The sequence below is a fragment of the Aythya fuligula genome, chromosome 3 (assembly GCF_009819795.1).
Source record: "Aythya fuligula isolate bAytFul2 chromosome 3, bAytFul2.pri, whole genome shotgun sequence".
NCBI classification, from domain to species: domain Eukaryota; kingdom Metazoa; phylum Chordata; class Aves; order Anseriformes; family Anatidae; genus Aythya; species Aythya fuligula.
The window spans coordinates 19,434,276-19,454,925 of NC_045561.1; the positions used below are offsets into that span (position 1 = coordinate 19,434,276).

Sequence of the window (20,650 nt, forward strand, 5' to 3'; positions counted from 1 at the left end):
GCTATACATTGGTATTCTATAATAAACTGTTACAGAAATTATCCCTTGTTTTGAAAATATTATGATTTTGACGTGTATCTGATCATAACGAGTATTTGTTTGGAGTTTCGATCTCTTAATTATTACTAGGAAGAACCTTATTACCGGTAAGGAATAGAATATACTACTGTAATCTCCTGAGGAATTGTACATCCAATATTGTCTCTAATTCTACCCTGTGTCTATAAGCACACACCACAAGAATCCAAACACCACAAGAAGAACAAGACAACAGTCCTTGAATGCAACATAAAAATTCAGAAAAGCACAGCAAACATGAAACATTGAAAAGCTGAACTACATTTCTTTTGTTTGTTAGGATTACAATTTTAATTACATCTGTGTACATAGAATAAGGATGTTCACATAGTACAGGGAGCAGCTACTAACACTGGTACATTGGTATAGCATTTGATGGAGGTTATTGTTTATTGGTTATTTAGCGACTGTAGTTTTCTGGGGGCATCTAATTGGTTTATACATTAGATTACACCTCTTAACAGTCTTGAAACTGACTGACTTTCATGCTGTGACAATACTGGTTGAAAAGCACATATACTGGTTTAGCTACTTGTTAACAATTGCAATTTACAAAATAAAATCTAAATCAATAAATAAGGTATAGAAGTGTTAAATTGTTGAATTTGGTCAGAAGTCTACTACTCTGATTTCTTAATTTTGCAGACATTGGCATTTGCCTTATTGCCTCTAAGCTACTATCGGTTCTGAGGGTTCTCCTGTGTGTAAAGTTATAATTTTGCAAACAGGCAGTATCTCATTCATTGACAACTGAAGCAGTTAGAAATCACACAGCAACTATACCTTTGTACAGTCGCTGTCTCCTACACCTTTATAGATTGGTACTTGACATGGAGTATTTAAATGTTAGACTACTCAGATATACGGTAGGTGTAATCTAATCCTTTGAGTCAGTGAACATTTAGTTATAAACTGGAGCTCATGTTAAGAAACTGGATGTTTTGGACCAGACTGGCACACAACATAAATTGCATCCGTGATAATATGCACCTTCCCTTCAACTATTGCTTTAGTAAGATAAATTCCCACATTAATAAATGGCTGAAAACTGGTAAAGCTGGTACAAAAAAATCTCCGTTAGTAAGAAGAAACAAAACATTTAAAAAAATCTTCCTTCAGGATTCATTTGTCCTTCATTATTGTTCATCATTGTTCAAGCCAGCACAAAAATGCAGTATTTCTTTCTCTTTAGTATTGCATGAATGAATAAAGCTTAAACTATTCCCTGAAAAAGTTACATTGTAGCTAACCTAAGAAATATCTGGAAGACTTGAAAAAACAATTAAGGAATCAAATGGCTGTAACTGATCTAGATGGAAAATGCAATGATAAGAAGCAGCCGATGCATCGTCGCTTAGTCGTCTAATTAGAGACTGCTCCTATGAAATCTAATACTGCATTCAGTCAGTTCATCGTGTTGTACTGTACTGCTAGGTACGGTGGTTCTCTCTTTGATTCCTTTGTCATTGGGGACATTATGGTTCATAATAAGTTCACTGGCATCCATATTATGGATTTCCATCCTTTGGCAGGCCTGGCTTCCATCTCTCTTCAATTAGAGACCTCTTTTAAAAAGTTCAGCAGCAAAGGAAAAAGAGAAAAGGAAAAAGGAAAGGAAAGAACAGAAAGGAAAAGAGAGAAAAGGAAAAGGAAAAACTGCATCAGAAAGACACAGAAGAAAAAGTTGAAAGCTGCTTCACAGTCTTGCTGCTAAATATCAGTGCAGTCATTTTTTCCTTAATTAAACACTAAGTTTCTTTGCCATTATTATCCTGTTTATTTTCCCTTTTTTTTTTTTTTTTTTTTTTTTTTTTTTTAAAACGTGCATGATGGGAAAGCCCCATGATGCTTTAGTCAGACCTTGGCCTCCAGCATTTCCAAAAAAAGTTTGTGCATGGGGACTTTGCCTTCCAGTTTGATGTTGTAGAAATGCTGCACAGCCTTGGTGGAGGTTTGCCTCAGAAGTGGGAGAGTCATCAACATCTTGCCAGCGCGACGTGGGTCTTCCATGTGCTGTCCGGCCTCGTAATCCTGCAGAGCCTCGTGTAAGACGTCCTGAAGTTTCTGCACTGCCTCAACATCCTCTATGTGCATTGAGTCTGCAAAACAAAGGAGCAACAAGAGGTTTCAGTTTGGTGTGCCACAAAGTCAGGTAACCCAGTGGCTGCACAGCTCTTTCACTGGTGCTGTCCTCTTTTACAGAGGAGGAAGATAATAACCCACTTATTTCTGTATCGACCTTCAGAACACTATCCGGAACCACAGTGGAGCTACAAATGTATAATTAACTCTTGGGTAAATAATCCTTCTCCTCATCCTCCTCAAACTAGGAAAACGGTCGCCTGAGCTGCTCCATAAACTACCTCTTACAGTTACTGCGTCAAAGAAATTACAGCGCCAAAGGGCAAATGGCTGTACGAGCTGAAGTCCGCATTTTATCAGGGATGCAAGAATGACTGCCCCGTTATGTGAAAGCTTGGTAGACTTGTGCAGCAGGCTCCGAGGCTGAGGGATTGGAGGCTGTGGTTGTTACCCGCTGGTCGGTGGTGCTCATGGCTACATAAAAATGACAGGATTAGGACCACTTCACTGACACAAGGGAAAGGAGAGTTTGATGTGGTTTCCTGATAGGCTTAGCAAAGTTTTTCTCCCTCCGGCATGTTCACATAGAGAGGCAACATTTAACATGGTCCTGAGCAGCTTTTGCTCTATCAAGCTAACATTTCCTACTAGGTGTAATCCTTTCCTCCTACTCACTCAGAGGATGCTTCATCTTGTTGTTGTTGGGATTCTGCTTTTTTTTTTTTTAATCACTCAAAGCAAGCACCTCATCCTGTACCTTTTCCAGGTGAGATGTTTTGGTGGTGTAAGTATTGAGTGAGAAGCCCAGACAAAATGCACACCAGGAACTAAACTAAGCTGCTACATGACCTGGAAAGATTAAAGCAATGGAAGTGTGAAATAAAAAGAAAAGATCTAACTGAAATAACTGTAAAACCCTAAACAGCATAAATACAAAAGGGGAAGATGTCCCTGAGAACACGCAGTTACTGGACCATGCTGAGATGACTTCAGACGAGCAGCCCTAATTCTCTGACTTTTATGTAATCATAAATGCCAAAGAAAAAGCGATGTGGTCCAAAGAGAGGTGAACGCAAGTAAGGAAGAACAGCCATTTGTGAAATAGGCTGCCAAACACCCCTGATCAGCTACCAGAATTGGGATTTTGGCCCGTGGACTTACATAAAATTTAAATAAAGCACCATATGAGAACTGCTGCAAGGGGGTGCATGTCCTAGGGACACTGCGTGACCTTAGCACAAGGTGAAGCTGGGACAGTGAATCCATGGCTGCGTTAGGGCATCTCCTTGAAAAACCTAGTTAATACAATGCTTACTTTGCACCTTGCAGATTTTTTTTTATTTTTTTATTATTATTATTTTTTGAATAAAGCTCCTGCTCTCAGGCAGAACAGTGACTGAGAAGTTGGACAGGGAAGAACCCACTTCCAGAAATGTTTCCAGCTCCTGTACTAAGCAGCTATGATGCACTAGATGAGCGTGGGCATCATGCTTTTCCCCTGTTGATGACAACAGCAACAAATTTTCCACATGCCTCAAATACTTGAATTATATTCTGAGAATGAAGATGCACCTAAGATTTATCTCCTGAAAGCTTACATATAACTACTTCTTCAAACAATTAGGCTGGATAATAAATACCTCTCTTTTTTAAACACAAACATATGAAACCAAAACACGAACCAGTAAGTAACAGGTTAACCAAAATGTTCCAGCTTCTATTGTCAAAACAAATGTGCAAATTGAAAAGAAAAAAAAAAAAAAGTTACAGCTCCTGCTCTAAAACAGACACTTAATTATATACAAGTTTGGATCATTTAGCACGTTTTATTGATTCTGATGACAGTTTATCTGTTAATTACACATAATGGAGTCCTATGGGAATTTCACGTTTAATAATTCTGAGTCTTAGCGGATACATGCTCTAGGAAGCATGCAGTGAGACATACGCTGCAGGGATGTGATACTGCACATCAAGGTGCACTGTGCTGAAAACAGAGAAACCAAAAAATATCTCTCTTAGGGAAAAAGAGGGCTACAACATTTTAAGAAAGATGCCAGGGAAATGGTACCTGTAGCAAAATTTACTTCTAATTAATGTGAGCCCATTCCTCAAATCCATACATTTTTGATAGTCTTCTAATATGGCAATTCTATTAAATAATTGTGTCAATAAAAGAAAATCCCTGAATCCTGTATCCTACAAACAGAATGTAATCAATACAGAGATGCTAACACACACACAGACAAACGTGACAAATGTCTTAAGCAAGGTGTCCAATCACTGGGCTTAATTTGGAATACAAACACCAAACAAATTGGCTTCATTGCTCCTCTACTCTTCACCAAATCCTCAGATATTCACAGTTGTGGTACAGAGCATGGGTAGGATGGGCTACTCCAAATCATTTTCCACAAACCATGCACACTTTGTGCAGAAATGACATAGCTTTTCCTCCTCTCTCCAAGCCCACAGTGCAGGGCCAGGTGTATAGACAACCCAGAAATGTTAGGAGCATGGGATAGGAGCATTTTAGCAGCAAGAAAATTCTTGGCAGGTCAAAGGCTGATTCTCCCAGAAAAACAGTTTTACACCATGCTGCATAGAGAGACAGGCCTTTCTGGAGCACCTGACCATAAATGTTCAGCTTTTAACCTTGTATAAAGTTTGTCTGGTTCTTCCCAGAACCAACGTTCACAACTGAGCTTGGAAATACATGGATGGAGTCCGGATGTGACCGTACAGCATCCCTCTGGTAAACAGAGCAATTGCTGATGTGAAAGAGAAACAGCAGTAAAACGTTTGATATATTTGTTGCTGTCTTTGAAATCCATGGTCCGGTGCTTCGAACCCAAACCCAGGCAAATAGATTTGAGAATGGCACAGGAAATGGAATGAGAAAAAACAGCGGGGAGAGAGGCACTTACAGCCAGTGACTACAACTTCAAACTATTCCCTTAAAACTGTGATTTGGCTTGAAAGATTTAAAAATGATTTAATCAAATTACTGTGATAATTTAACTTTCCATTTACAGAAGAGATTCAAACTCATTTCAGCTTTACCCATTCTAGGGGCTGCTAATGTTTAAATGCAAACTCACTAAATCTATGCTATTTAATTAGACGATGATTCAGCTCGCATATTGCTCAGGAAAATATTAATCTCTACAAATATACTTCTTCAAGTTTTAGCCTTGGAGTTTGGAACTTCCACTTTACTCCAGATATTAAGCGAATGTAGATCTTAATCCCTCAGGCGTAAGCCTTTGAAAATAAGCAAAATGGTTGAAAATGCTGAACTAGCCAAGGGGAAAAGAAGAGGAAAAATAAAAGAAAAGAAATCTTTGCAGTAACTACAGACTGGCAGACACTGAAGTGAATTCAGAGCAGGTTAACTTGTTGCTGATAAGTCCAGTCCACACTCATAAGAGAGGGCAATGTCAACAAGCACTGCTACAATTTAAGGAAAAACAGACTCGTGCAACAATCCAGAAGTAAAGAAATAATTCCACAGACGATATGAAATTAAATTCTAAGTTATGTACAAAATTTTGAATGTTCTTTCTATACCAAGAAAAAAACAGAATTATTATTTTTTTTGAAGTGGCTTCAATTGTATTCTACACAGGTAATTAGGAAACCTATACCTAGATGTAAGACACTTGAAAATTAGTGCCTTTATAAAGAATGAAAATAAACAGGGTAATTTGATAGTATTGTCATTTGGAAGCAAGCAAGATTTGATATTAAGAACCCTGCAAAAAAAGCATCCCAGGCTAGTGTTCGCCAGACACAAGACTCATTGATACAAGACTGCTGAAAACTGGGATGTAAATCCAAGGGGAGGGAAAAGGTTTTGATCAGTGCCCCAGTGCAATGGGGGAGGGTGAGATCAACAAGTTAGGGCATGGACTTGTTGAGCTCTGCTTTGAGAGTCTCTTTTTATCCTTGCAAACACGTTGTTTCACCATCACAGCATGGGAAAACAGAATTGCACCTCTTCTGATCAGCCCCACAGAAAGCCAATTGATTGCATCATTGTGCAGAAATGAGAGAAAAACAGAGTTCTCATCTAAGAGAAACACCGCAAGGTCCAGATACAAATTGAGATTACAATCTACCTTGTTTAAAATTCAAGCTTCATCTCAAATGCAGCAAACAAACATCCGGGCCACCCAGGAATAATTCAGAACACAGCACAAAGGGGAAGAATTAGCTGAAGTTTGGAAAGCACCTGAAATGAGGGCAAGGAGACCTCTCCAAATACTGCTCTCAGGAAAGATAGAGGCTGGTATGTTTGCATAGTGTATATAACATACATCAGTAAGAAGAAAGCAGAGGAAACCCAGGGGTCTCAAGTGAAGTATTTCTTCACGTCTGAAAATTCAGGCAGCATAAAGCAAGAAATTATTACAGTGAATCAAGCAGCAGGGAGTATACAGCAGTGAACACACGCATTAAGATGCTGATAAAGCACATCAGAGGGGCAAATATCAACAAGTAGAGCAAGGTACTTGAAAGATAGCAATCACAGTGACATCTGTGGTTCCATATGGAAGAGTATCTCACAAACTAAAAAAGGATACATCAGGTTAGGGAGTTGCTGGGTGATGGAAGAACTGGAGACGAAGAGCAAGAACAGCACACAACGCTTTTAACTTTAAGGAGAACAGTTCCCCTTTAACTGAGGGGAAAAGAATCATAATCTGGGCTATGTCTGAAATAAAAGGAAAGTATTTTTGGATGATATTGCCAATCCAAAAACAAAACAAAACAAAACAAAAAACACCACAAAAATCACCACAGTGTTCACATGGGAGAGATTCTTTCAAAATTACAGATGTCCATCCTGTCCTGCCTGAAATGTGAGACATTTACAGAGGAAAACTTGCATTTCTGCAAAGTGCTTGTCCACACTGTGTTTGTGTATAATTTATAGGAGAAACACAACAAAGTGACATTTTGAAAAGCATATTGCTTAAGATAGATGTAACCCATGGAAACTGCTGATGCCAAATCAAACTAGGTTCCCGGTTCCCTCACACAGCAATAATTCCCATCCTTTTCCAGCCTCTAAGTGAACTTGCCTCAGATATTGACTTTGGTTCTCCCTATGTAGGACCAACAAACACACGTAACTTTGAACATCCATTCGCCTGTCTTCCCTGAACAGAACTGTCTGCTGGGGTCTGCATGTTAAGGCTAAGAGACAAGCATACAGACAGGAGTGTTTTCCCTTGCAAAAGAGTATGGCAAAAATGGTCTGAGATCTGGATTATTCCATTGGAAACAGACACTTCAGTCAGAATATACATACGTTGGAAATTACAGAGGAATAAACTACAAATTCCTTGTCCATAGGAATTAGAGGCAGTGGAAACCAAAATAGTAAAACAGAAGCTTGTATGCTTTGTTTTAGTGAACAAGGTCCTAGTCTGGATTGCACTATGAGACAGAAGTAATTGCCGAAATTACCACTGAGAGCCTGGTACCACTGGTACGCTGCTGTGGAAAAGAAGGGTCGCTAACAGCGGCTGCCCACCACTGGATGTGGCGTGGCACTTCACACAGGGTCTTTCCTACACAGCCATGGAGATTTGATTCCCAGGAAATTCACATACAAGCAGAGAGCTGGCCAGGGACAGAGGCAGTGCAGCTTCGCTGGTGACCCTGCACTGGGATGAGGGGACCCGGGGCTCTAACCTCCTGCTGCCACTGCTGGCCTCCCTGCCTCACCTCCCTGCCTCGCCCCTGGGAGACTCGAGCTCCAAGCACGTAATGGCTGTAGGGGTAGTGGCTACCTCACTCATAAACAGGTGAGAAACATCACAAAGTTATCTGGTTACTACACCAACCACCAGAAGAGAAGAGCCAACCAACACCAAAAACAGAGCAAGTGACCACGGAGTAATTTGTTTTCTCTAAGCACTGGGGGTGCAACCGATGTGATTACAAGAAAATGGACTAGGAGGAAAAAGCTGTTTATGAGACAGGAAAACTGACTATCCTGGCAGTTTCCTTTTCTCAAATTAATTTCTAAGCTGTTTCACTCTTTATATGAAATTATATGAAGGAGTTAACAGGTCTTGCTATTTATATTTTGTAGTATAAACATTGGTAATACACCAATGACATGTGTATATATATTTCTCTCTATATGGCTATTAGAGATAGCCATATTTAATAATGGATTCCAACACTATCAAGATACAGAAAGATGGCTAAATAAAACAACATGCAAAAATGGCATTGTTAGAAACTAAATACAGTATTTTGCAACATATTATAAACCCCAATCTACACTGGTAATAAAGATGATGTTCTATGAAATATCATTTACAGGGTTATATCAATTAATTTTTACTATGATAATATTATTTAATTGTAATAGCCTAGCGCTCTGAGTATGTTGTTTTGCTGTCTGGAAAGATAAATAAGCTGCAGGTAAGAGCTACATTTCTTACCAGGATAGATGAGCATGTAACTTTCCTGGCATCTGTGCTGCTCTGTGCTTCATGATGTTAACATGCACAAGATGCTTCTTAGTTCTCACTCCTTCGGTACTGAAAGGGTTTTGTCTTTCCATTTTTTTTTTTTTTTTCTTTTTCTTTTTCTTTTTTCCTTTTTTTTTTTTTTTTTTTTTTAAAAAAAAGTCAGTTAGTAAGATAGTGAGACCAGAAATTGTGATGGCAAGTGGAGGCCCTTTCCTCTTTCTGGTGTTACTGGCTAGACAGCTAGTATTAATGTTTAAGATTAAATTTTCAACAGTGCATAAGGTTATACATTTAAGTGCCTAGCATCCACATTTAGGTCAGATTTTTCAAGATGCCAGCAGTCTATTAGGCAGATACACACAGATCACATTTTATAATGTGCTAATGTATTTTGACACATTAGTTACTTATTTTAGGTCTTAGATGGGAACTCTAAAATCTGGTCTCAGTTGTGACTCCTGAGATCTTCTGCAGCATTTAGGCCTGAAGGAACAATTTAGTCTTTACTGATCAGGCAATTTCTGCTCACCTGCAACTCCCTCTTTAGTATTTCCTAATCAATACATGAAAGCATTTTCTAATATGGAAAAGATGAGGAGGTCACCTTTTACGTGCAGGAGTGTGCACGTGTGCACTTGCGTTCACCTGAACGTATTTTGTAAATAGTTCACCTTCCCTTACACACGAGGAAGTAATTGGTACATGCATGTTTTGGAAACCATTCAAAGTTGATTTTCTGCGTGGGTAAACAAAGTGCTCGGTGGTGCCAGATTGCTTCATTTGGGCAGTGCAAGGGGGAACGCAGGGTGGCTGCATCCAGCAGCTTCAAGGAACTTGCTTCTGTGCACAGAAAGGAAGGAAAGCAGGAAGAAACCAGGGATACTGACAGGACAAGGACAACCCGGCGGTAAGAGGGACTTCCTCAGAGTCTGAGCATGAAAGGTGCATTAATTACTGTTGAATCATCGCAGAGATTTAAAACTCTAATACAGTCTTTATTAAGCACTACAAACTAAACGTAACTATTGAAACCACACCTGCACAGTGTTTAATCTGCACAGGACTAAAACATCCATACGTTTGTGCTCTTATATATGTATTTAAACTTTACAGACACTACATGCACTCTGCTTGGGATAAAGGATAATATCCAAGGTTGATAGTTCTTGCATTTCTGAAAATTTATAGAGGCGGACTGGCGTTGGCCAACATCACAATGGAAGAGTTGAGAAGAAGCATCAGAAAATCAGCCTGAATAACAGCTCCTTGGCCCCACCTTTCAGAAAGCAACCAGCAGCATCGCCTCAGACGCTGCACTGAGAAACAGACCCCATGGGCCAAAACAAAAGGCAGCAGTTGGGGTATTTTAATGGTCACGGTAACTTAGATTTGCTGGCCAAAGCAAAGCTTGTGGTATTTATCTATACAAAATGCAATCAATATTAAGACAATCTACAATTTCTTTTTCTGGTTCTATATACCAGCACTGAAAGTAGTGTGACACTGTATCATAAATCACTAACACAGATGCAGAACCATAAAACCACCTTTGTCTTCTATTTACAGTAGAGTTAACCTGGGAATCTCACCAGACAGCGTGGATATGGCTGAAACATCTAGGAGTCTTTAATATACTTTATCCATTCGCTCTACATCCACAAAAATGTTGCTGTATTTTAAACAGGAAAAATAAATAGTGGTAGTTTTTGAAGAAAGTCTTGTAGCAACAAAATACAGTAAAATGTGAACTGCTAACTGACAGACTTCATAAAGGTATCCTTTTCTCAGGTATAACTGCATGTACATTAATCAATTTCTTAGTTATGTAAAAACAAGCTATTTCTGGTTTTGTCTATAAAAAAATAAATTTGATTTTACTTTAATACTTTAATTTTAGCAGTACTTGTGAATTATAACACCAGTGGTCTGATATTTTTTGCTGGTCTGTAATTCTGCAGGTTGGTGTAGCCACAAAGTTTGATATCTGCTGCAGGTACAACCTGGAGCTAAAATATTTAATGTCAGCAGTCAAAACACTCTGCTAAGAGGGAAATCAAATGACTGGTTTGCTTTGTAACTTCTCTGTACAATCGTTTCTTTTAAAAGAGCCATTTTATTTCTTTTAAGATGAGGAAGGAGATGTTTTCACTTAAATGTGCCCTGAGTTCTAGTATACTGACTTATATTTCTCTCTGACATTATCCTTGTTGAAATTTCCAGTGAAGTTAATGAAGCTACAGATGATTTTGACACACTCTATGCACAATGTATGACTAAACTTTTTTTTGGCAGCAGTGTATTTTATTATTACTTAACCACTGTATGCCTATTGGTGAAAAAACAATGCATGAGAAAATGCTGTATCCCCATATTCTAGCCCCTAAACCTTTTTATCAAGTAAGTTACAAGAATATTTCTAACTCAAATGGACTTTGGTTTATAGAATTAAAAAAAACAACACTAATAGCTTCACAACTTAGACTCTGGCTTCCAGATAACTTTCTTGCTCTGCTCACAAAGAATGAACAAACCTGAGAAAAATGTTACTTGTGACCGCAAAGTATCCTCAAGTGTATGTTTATAGTAGTAAAAAATAAATAAATAAACTCTCAATTAAAAAATAATGCTAGGCTTTGAGGGGTGTTTCAGCTTTTTCCTTTTCTGGAAATAAAATAATATTCTAAAACTAAGGACAGAGTTATTGGGGTGGAGAACACTTTACAAAGAAACTAATAAGCATTTTGGCTTTGCATGTTTTTGAATTATATTTCCAATTAAAAATGCAGAGTTCTAAATCACATTACAAAGACAAATAGGAAAGTACAACTTCATTGTTGAAAACAATTTCCCTCCTATCAATCTGAGGATTCATGCATCAATATTGTAGATGAACTGTTAATTACAAAATCAATTAAAAAATTATTTCTAAAAACAGTCACGCGTCCTGGCTCTCAGGGGGGCAATTTGGGCAGAAGGTCTCATCTCACTAGGACCGCGCCAAATCACAAGTCGTCATCCACAAGTAAGCAAAAGCAATCTGGTTTTTCATTTTTCAGCGCGGCTGAGCCCAGCCTGAGATTGATCGTCACATATGGCCCCAGAAAACAAACTGTCAATACCTTGAATGCTGCAGAATTTGAACAAATAGCCGTCCGCCCATTCAAGCCACTCATTGCATCCCATTTAACAGATTTTATTGACAGTTTCCTTCTTGTAATTAAAGGGAAAACTACTGGCCAGCAACCAAGATAAAGTTCAAAGATAGGGTCAAAACAAAAGCAGATGGAGGGGCACGGTGTGACTGTCAATGGAACATAGCATCAGAGCACGTTATTGACACACAGGTATCTAATGATCGGCACGTCATTAAAGAGGGATCTATCGTGAACTTTATGCAAATGCTAAAAGGGACTTAAGACCACAATAAAGCATTAAGGAGACACAAAAGGAAAAACAACAAAGCACAAACGATTTTTACTTATCTGACAGTATTCACTGCTTCAGCACTTTTAAATTCAAATGCAGGAAAAAAATTCTTCCTGAGATTTTTAACCCTTCCTGCACAGGTAATAGATAAATGCAGAGGATCCATAAGGTAGGGTGGGGTCCATGCGAGACTAATAAAGAATTTCCTCCCCCCCCATATCCTGAATTCACCCTATCAAATAAATCATCAGCAGCTGCATTTAAAGAGAACGCATATAGCATATTCTCAATGCATCCCTCCTGCTCATTTTAACTGCAATGATTAGACTTGTCTGGATTATGGAATGGATTTAGGAGAACAACATCCATATTCATTTGAAAGGATCTTTGCCTGTAAAATACTCTCCAAATCATACAGTGCATTACCCTCCACTCCCTTAGGATCATGTTCCCCAATTACTTGGAACCAGAAAGCCCTTCTTAGTTTGAACTGTTTTGTTTGTTGCCAGTTAGACTAAGGGTTGATTAGCAATTTCTTCTTCTAAATCCATATTTAAAACAAGCATGCAGAAAGTATTACGGAGAAAAGTGATATATTAAAAATGTAGCAACTGTTGTGCCACTGTGCCAACCTGAATTAGCAAGTGCTATAGCTTTGAGGGTGACAAACTCTTCTTTCTCCAACTTCATGCTCTTGTATTTCTTTACCAGCTGCAGTATGGCATTATTAAGGTCAAGAAGGCCTGCCAATTTGGACTGGTCTTCATCCATAATATAATCTTCAGCATATACAAGCTCGTCTTCAAAAGAAAGTGACCGGTATACAACACCGAGAATCAAAATCTCCATCCAAGCACTCTGCAGAAGGCTCATCTGGTCAGCTAGAGACAAAGTGGAGAATCCTGAATAGGAAAAAAACACAGGAAAAAATACTAAGCACAATTGGATTTGTCATAAACCTGCTCCTCTACTTGATTTGTTTTTATATACATTGTAATAAAACAAGTATGTATTCTTATTATTCTCCCTTCTGCTTTTGTGCCTTTCATCCCCATTTTACTATAGGAATCTCTTACCTCTCTGTTCACCGCTACCTTACGCCAAGAAGGACAATTTAGGAGGGATTTTTTTTTTTCTTTTTGAAAGGGATGATTTGATGTTTTAATAGAATTAAGGTGATTAACACGAAGAGTGAAATTCTCTTTGAACTTTAACCTCAGGGGAAAAAGAAGTAACCCACCCTCCTCCAAGAAGATGTTAATTACTTTTGCAATGGCTCCTGCCTCTACCACACTTGTTGAAGTAATGGGACAGCATATTACAGTGCCAACTGAACAGCAGTCACACCATCACTTTTCTGAGGACAAGCAAAAATTTAATAAATGCCTCTTAATGAATTGAACTTTTGCTTTCCTATTTTTTTTCCCCTGCTGTCTTTCCTAATAGGATCACAGGGGGCAGAAATCTTTACTGCCTTACCTTTTCAGCCTCTTGTTTACAGTACCTGTTAATTTATGATATCAAACTGCTAATATCCCAATCACATTAGGAGATACAGAACAACATGGGAGAGGAAGTGATTTCCTGGCCTGTTGGTGAAATGCAGCAGTTTGCCAGTTGGCACCAGCAACCACAAGGACTTAATAAAATCATCAAAGGGGATTAGTCAAGCCTTTCTTAAAGGGTCTTAAGACATGTCTGAGGCTTTCATTTAGTTGTTTATGGAGCTGCTCACATGCTCTTTGACAGGGTTCCTGCTGTACGAACATTCTTTTTGCTGTTCGATTACACTTAAATGCATTTTTGTGTTTTGAAAGTCAAGAGTTACAGTCAAGTAGGAACAGATCATAAACTAGCAAATCTGCAAGGCATCTACTCCAAACAAGATTTTCTCTATAAGCACTAAGCAACAGAAGTAATACAATAAAAAAGACAAGCCCACATCCAAACCACCAGGCATCCATAAAAATGAAATATAAAACTGGCTGCATGCTTGCTCTCTCTTATTTCCTCCCCCTTCTTATTTGTTTTCATTTTCTCATACTGTCTTTTGAGCCTTGTGATAGAACTGTAGCTCTCTGCCTTCAAAAAAAACCAACAAAACCTGAGCCAACACCACCACGAAACCCTTGAGGAGGTGACAATGGAAAATAACACATCTGTGATTAAAATAAATAAGAGGGAAATGGAGAAGAAATAATCGTTTGAAAGGTTATAAGGAGGAATTCATGATTTCAATTAGCTTCAACATTTCTGTTCCTTCCCGTCTTTCAAGAACCAGTTTTTCTGCAGCAGCAGATGGACAGAGAACGTAGCCTGCAGCACTGTCCTGTGACAGCCCTATTCTCCCTCCCAGACACTGCTGTTAGTAAATAGATTTACACATTCTCCAATCTCCACACATCTTTCTGCCGAATAATTAAAAGCAGGATGATTAGTTTATTGAGTGGAAGGAGGAACTTTTTTATTGAGGTCCATCCACGATTTTATCAGGGCCAGCACTTTTACGGTTGTCATGAGGGTGCAGGCATCCAATTTTTCTTATCTGCCTGATTAATACAAACGCTGTTTCAGGACGCATTAATTAACAGATACAAATCTACGTTCTCATGGAAGGATCAATACAGAGAAGAAAAGAGGCATCAATGTGAATTTAGTGCTGATGATGGAGAAGGCACTCTATTGACATTTACGTGCATAGAAACTTTAAAGTTGCAGTGGAGCCCTTTTGTCCCTGTGATTTACAAATTAACAATTTTTCAGGTATAACAATGTTTCACACACTTCTGAAGAGTTTAATTAAGCAAAAAGCAATAAAATCAGTTTTGATTAAAAAAAGTTTAACTTGCAATTTCTATTCTTTTTTTTTTTTTTTTTTTTTTTAACACTCCCTACTTCCTTCATTTACTTATCTATTTTGGTACTTTTTTTTTTTTTAATAAATACTGCTATGTTTCAATAACACTTATTATGCCACAGCCAAAGGAAATTACATATGCCCTGTGAGAGGGAGAAATAGGATTTTACCTACAATTCATTGTTCTGCACTCTTGAAAAATCTGCTTTCTGGTGTAGAAAATATACTAATTGTTTTTATATGACACAAAAAATCAAAGGGTTTTTTTTACATTATAGAAAAACTGGCAAATATAAACCACACTGTTCTGCACTCCAATAATAAATCAAATAAACATGATTATTTTCTCCCTGATCGAAGTAACTTTCCCTTGAAAGCCTGCTCAGTGAAAGCATGTTTTAACTTTTACAGGCATCCCTTGTGGGAATATAAAGCAGCATCATGTTGTAATTAATCTGTCTTTGTTTTGTTCTGATTTTTCAGAAAATGTGAAAGCATCCTGCGTGTCTCTTGTATCCCACCAGTGCCCTTTTAGTAGATGTTCAGCAAGTCACAGTTAACAGAACAGATTACACAGCCATAGACGTGTTTACATAGAGGGATTCATTTTTAACTGTTTCCTGAAGGTTGTGCTTGCTCTGTGCCAAACTTTGCTCTGATCCTCTGCACTTTTGCTATATGATGTTCAGACCAACGATGTTCAGTGACAAGTGGACATTTCCTATTTCAAAATGTAACTATTTGAAAAGAAGTCTCCAGATCATCTGTGAATACACTGCCAGCTTTCTGCACCAGCCACAGCCTTCCCGGTCTCAGCTCTAAGCTCTCTCCAAACAGCCCTGAGATGCTTCCCACAGTGGGCTTTTGAACTTTGTCATGCCTTGTCTGGCTCCTTAATTCCGAAGAGCCTTGCCGCTCAGAGTTTTCAGTGTAGCACTGCACAATGGCTTTTTAAAGCACCACGTTGTGCGCCTTCTTCCCCCTTCGCATGCACCATGGTGGTGACAACTTTGATCTCTGCCCGCCTCCCTCCCCATGTCAATGCCATTTAATGTATCACAGGCATTTGCTCGCAGAATGGCTCTGTACCTTGACCTGCAGTTAAACAGCGTGTTTGTCTGCAGCACGGCGCGCTCCGAATAAACCAGATGACAGTCTGGAATAACGTCATCTGGGAGGATTGAAAGGCTTCTCAAGAGTCAGGTACCCCCGAGGTAATAAGCTTGAAGGAAGCATGTTTTGTGCCAACCCTCCTGCCATCTTCTACTAGACGCTCATGTGCTTGACAATGATGCCATGGGCACTTGTCACGATTTTTTTTTCCCTTTTTGCCTAGCAAACCGATGCACTTTGCAGTCAACTTACAAAAAAGGCTAAGCATTTGAAAGTGTGAAGGGCAAAAAATATCTGACGGCTAGTCTTCAAAAATACACTTTCATTTCAGAAAGCATAAATGTTTATTTCCTGAGCTGAGTGTTGACAGAAATAGGCTGCAGTGCAGGCATATGAATTTAACCCCTGGTAGGCATTCTTTTCAGCACGGTTTTATGTGGCTGCATGCAAGCATTGTAAATCTACAGGGTGTCTCGTAATATCACTTAACAATAGCATTGATTTGCTGGTTACAGATTGTCTTCTTTCCTTTTTTTCTTTCTTTCTCTTCCTTTCAGGGACTGTACTGTTTCTTGGGCTAAAAATAGATACTTTTCTACAAACAGCATATCACACTCAAATTGTAATTATGCTGTAATGACTCACTGAGATCACCGAGTGTGCACTGAGAAAAGGTTGATTGAGCAACTGAACATATGCTTGCTTTTCTCCTTTCACATACCAGTAAACCCAAAGCTCCAAGGAAGCAGAAATAAATAGGTAGAAAGGCCTCGGCATGTTTATTAGGGGAGCGGCCGGGGCGAGCGGGATCTGCGCAGGGCTCTGTGCTTGCAGCCGCCGAGGCAGGCACCGAGTGAGCGCCGCCTCGCAGACGGGGCTGACGAAGCCACGAGCAAACCTCAGCTCCCAGCACTCACACCGCTTGCTCTCTGCTCCACACCGCTCCCAGCTCCATGCTAAGCAGGGGAAATCTTTTGTATTCCTAAAGACCCTTTCCTCCGCTTCATTAAGATGGACTTCATGGACACTAACTCACCAGGGGCTACAGTGAAGCAGCTGCAGATGGTCAAGTGCCAAAGTAAGATCTGTAGCTTACACACAGCACTGTGAGAACTACTTGACAAAAAAAAAAAAAAAAAAAGAGACAGTAGCTGGACGTATTCCTACCTTTATTTCCAGTCTTGAGCATTTGAGGCGATGCCTGAATCAGGCTACTCTAGCTCAAGTAGTTTCACTTTGCAGGGAATGAGCTTTGCCTCCTCCCTGTTATGTGCGCAGAAATCACAATGTTTGATCAAACCAGGAATGAAATTGCTGGCAAATCTGGGAGTTGCTTGAGTTTTCTGATAATCACCTCCCATTTATTTCACCATTTGTTTTTGTGACTGTTTGTTTTAAGAACAGAATATTTCTTTTGCTTGCCCTGGTTTGTACTTCAAATATCTTCATTTACATTTTCTATAATCAAAGCTCTGCTTGAAAATGACATGTTCACTAGTGTGTTGCAGATTCAATATATTTACACAGTTGAAATACCAGAGCTGGATTTTCAAATTATTTACACTTAATTTTGATAGATTAACATCCTTCTAAATGTTTTATGGGTACTGATGTTTCCAGTGCAATTTCCTTACTTCAAAAATGATGTAGAGTCACCACTGCCAGAAGAACAAACTGATATTGCAAACACTTTAAAAAAAACACTTCACTTTTAGCCCAGACTACTTCACAGAGAGAGTGTGCAGAAGCCTCACAGTCAAACAATAAGCAGTGGGCTTTTTCCTGACTGCACAGGAGTTAACGTAGACACCCCAATTCATTTCAAGAGCAGCCACAGGCCCAGGATGCTGCTCTTGGACATGCAGTGGTCCCAGGGCTGCCCAGTGGTCCTGCCATGTGCTTGGCACTTGCCCAGACTCATTGCACAGCTTCAGCTGGCTTCCAGGGATGTACACAAAGGCTGGTGAAATTCCAGCACCAAAATTCCTGCTAGGGCTACATGAGGTGTTCTAGACATGATCAAGGTATTTGCTGAAAGAAACCTTCAGAGCCTGATTGCCACTTAAAATTAGTCTCTTTCTTCTGCAGAAACCCAGGGAACAGGATGGCATGATTCCCTTTTTTTGGGGTGCCTTTAGAGCTGGATTTCCCACATAGATCTAAATTAAGAGAACCTTTTTATTATACAACACAATATTGATTTAATCACATTTCGAAATACTCTGTTATAAAAATATATAACAAGACTCACACACTTTTCAGCTGTTATGGAAACTATTAAACAGAAGGAGAGTGCTCTGACTAATCACCAAACATATTTCACAGATTATGGATGAAATTTAGTTCTTGGTGAAAGCTGGAGCAGAAACAGATATACTTCATTATGCCAGGGTGGACCTGTTTTTTTTTTTGTTTTTTCTTTTTTTTCATACCTGTTTGCTCATGGAGCCCCTGGTCAAAGGACTAGTAATTCGATGTGATGCCACAGCAAGCTGAAATTTAAGCATGACTGAGGATTTTTGTGTGCAAGGTGTGAGATCATGAAACAGAAAGCCCAAACTTGAAAGTCAAAGATAGGTACCAAAGCACAAACTCAAACACGAAACACAGCCAAAAGCTCAACTCACGCTGTTTGTTGGATTCAGCTTGCAAGGTACTTACAATTGATGTGCCACAATTAAAGTTATGTTTAGCAACTAGTTTCACCCCACAGCTTTCTGCACAGAGGACAAGTGAAACCACACCATTTTCCCAGCAACACTTTGCTATACAGCATGTCCTCCTGCCCCTGTAGCAGAGCAACGAAATAAGTGCTGGGACTCTGCTGCACGCCAGGAGTGCTGGCTGCCATCTGTGAGCTGGGTGTGTGCCTGCCTGGGAGATCAGGTTTTGTACGTGGAGGTGCCCAAGAATCCCTCTGACTCTGCTAAAAGAAAGCAAAACACATTCAGAGCACACTGGGGTGTCTGCAGCCAACCAATCCAGTGTGCTTTCTCAGTTTTTATTTAAGGATGCTTATATTGTAACTCCTGTTGTCCAAGTTCTTGTAAATATATATACATATTATATTTTTAACAGGAAAAAAGCCTATGGCAAGCACTTTTTCACTAACACCTAACAGCGTAACGGGAAATGCCACACAGAGCAGTAAGAAAACCAGGGGTTTTATCCTGATGCTACTTTCACCTCACTGAAACAACAGCAGAGAGATGGCATTGCAATAAAAATGCATTCACGCTGCATGTCCCTCTCAATCCATTAAGAACAATGGATTCTCACTAAGCAAATATTCGCTTGTCAGAAGTATTTGCAACACTGGATTCATTCAGCAGGAGTAAGTAAGTGAAGTTCACAGCAATTTAAAAGCAGCAAATTAGACATATACAAACAGTGAAGATGCTGCTTGCCTAGCGTGACCTTTCACTCAAGGTATACAAAAAAGTGTTAATGTAATTTAAATACCAGTTAGAAATATTTCTCTTTTGTCTTTTACCCTGTGAAACCTTACATAGTAAGATTAAATAGGAACAACTTAAGCTTGTCATTTCTATACAGGGTAGGACACGCCTAGTGAGATGTAACTCACTGTACTGCCAATTGATTTCAGCACTTGAAGCTGAGATCTCTCTATAACCAGCCAAATATTACTATGCAGCTCTTTTACAATTTCTTTTTTGCTAGTTATAGTACAAGGTCCTACAAGCTTCTTCTTTAGCAATAGTAATGGATATGAGCTGGGAAATGCCAGTGATTAAGACTTTCTCTCTGACTTCACACAAGCACTTCCAGTTGCTAATACTCTGCAGTGAAACGTTAAAGATGAAAAGACCTGGTCAGTCACCCTTGCTTCAGGACAGACTTGGTGAGACCTGCATGTATGGGATATTTCCTAACAGCATTTTTGGAAACAGATGGCTTGAAGTATTGCACACACTATTTCCATTATTTTTGATTTCATACCTTATTCCAGTATTTACTAAGAAAAATAAAAATATAAAGCAACAAATTTAAACATATTCATAATTCATTAATAATTAATTTTCCCTTTCTTCTGGTTTTACCACTGGAATTTCTACAATTTTAAATAGCATTACTCCAAATTCATACCAACCTTATAATAAAAAGGAACCAGGCCAAACACTTCTACCTTGATTATCGTCACCAGATACTCTGAGAACTCTCCTGTATGTTAGACAATTAGTACTTAGAAATCCATACGTTTTACCTCTCTGTAGTGACTTTTAAATTCTAAGATATGGAAAATCAAGACTTTTAGACTTAGCATAGCAGTCCGATGTGACCCAAGGTAGCTGTAGGTCCCCCTGAGGACAGCAGTACCGACTCGCAGATTCTAGAGGGTAATTTTTCTAATGCACTGCATGTATGATCTGATCTGATTATTTGAAGTTAACTCTTGCAGTTCTTTACATTGTAACTTTTGAACATGGTTTGGTTAGACTATGATTTTTTGGGGGGTCTTCCTATTGAAGAAAGTAGAGGCAGATGACATGGTGTGCTCCTAAAACCAGCTTTGCTCTTACACTTGAAAAGTTGTGTCCAAGGTACATAATTTTTTTAAATTTTTTTTTAAATGTCTGAC

At 39.0% G+C, this 20,650-nt stretch overlaps 1 protein-coding gene across 4 annotated transcripts in view; it reads right to left on the reverse strand.

The window, feature by feature from the left end:
* Positions 1-1,896: 1,896 nt before the first annotated feature.
* Positions 1,897-20,650, reverse strand: part of ESRRG (estrogen related receptor gamma) — a 381,509-nt gene continuing 362,755 nt past the window's right edge. For all 4 annotated transcript variants that reach the window (XM_032184229.1, XM_032184227.1, XM_032184233.1 and 1 more), the window contains 2 exons: positions 12,713-12,982; positions 1,897-2,177 (listed from right to left, as the gene is read on the reverse strand). In XM_032184229.1, the coding sequence (XP_032040120.1) occupies positions 1,933-2,177; positions 12,713-12,982 (515 nt within the window). In that variant the 3' untranslated portion in view covers positions 1,897-1,932. The remainder of the gene's footprint in view (positions 2,178-12,712; positions 12,983-20,650) is intronic.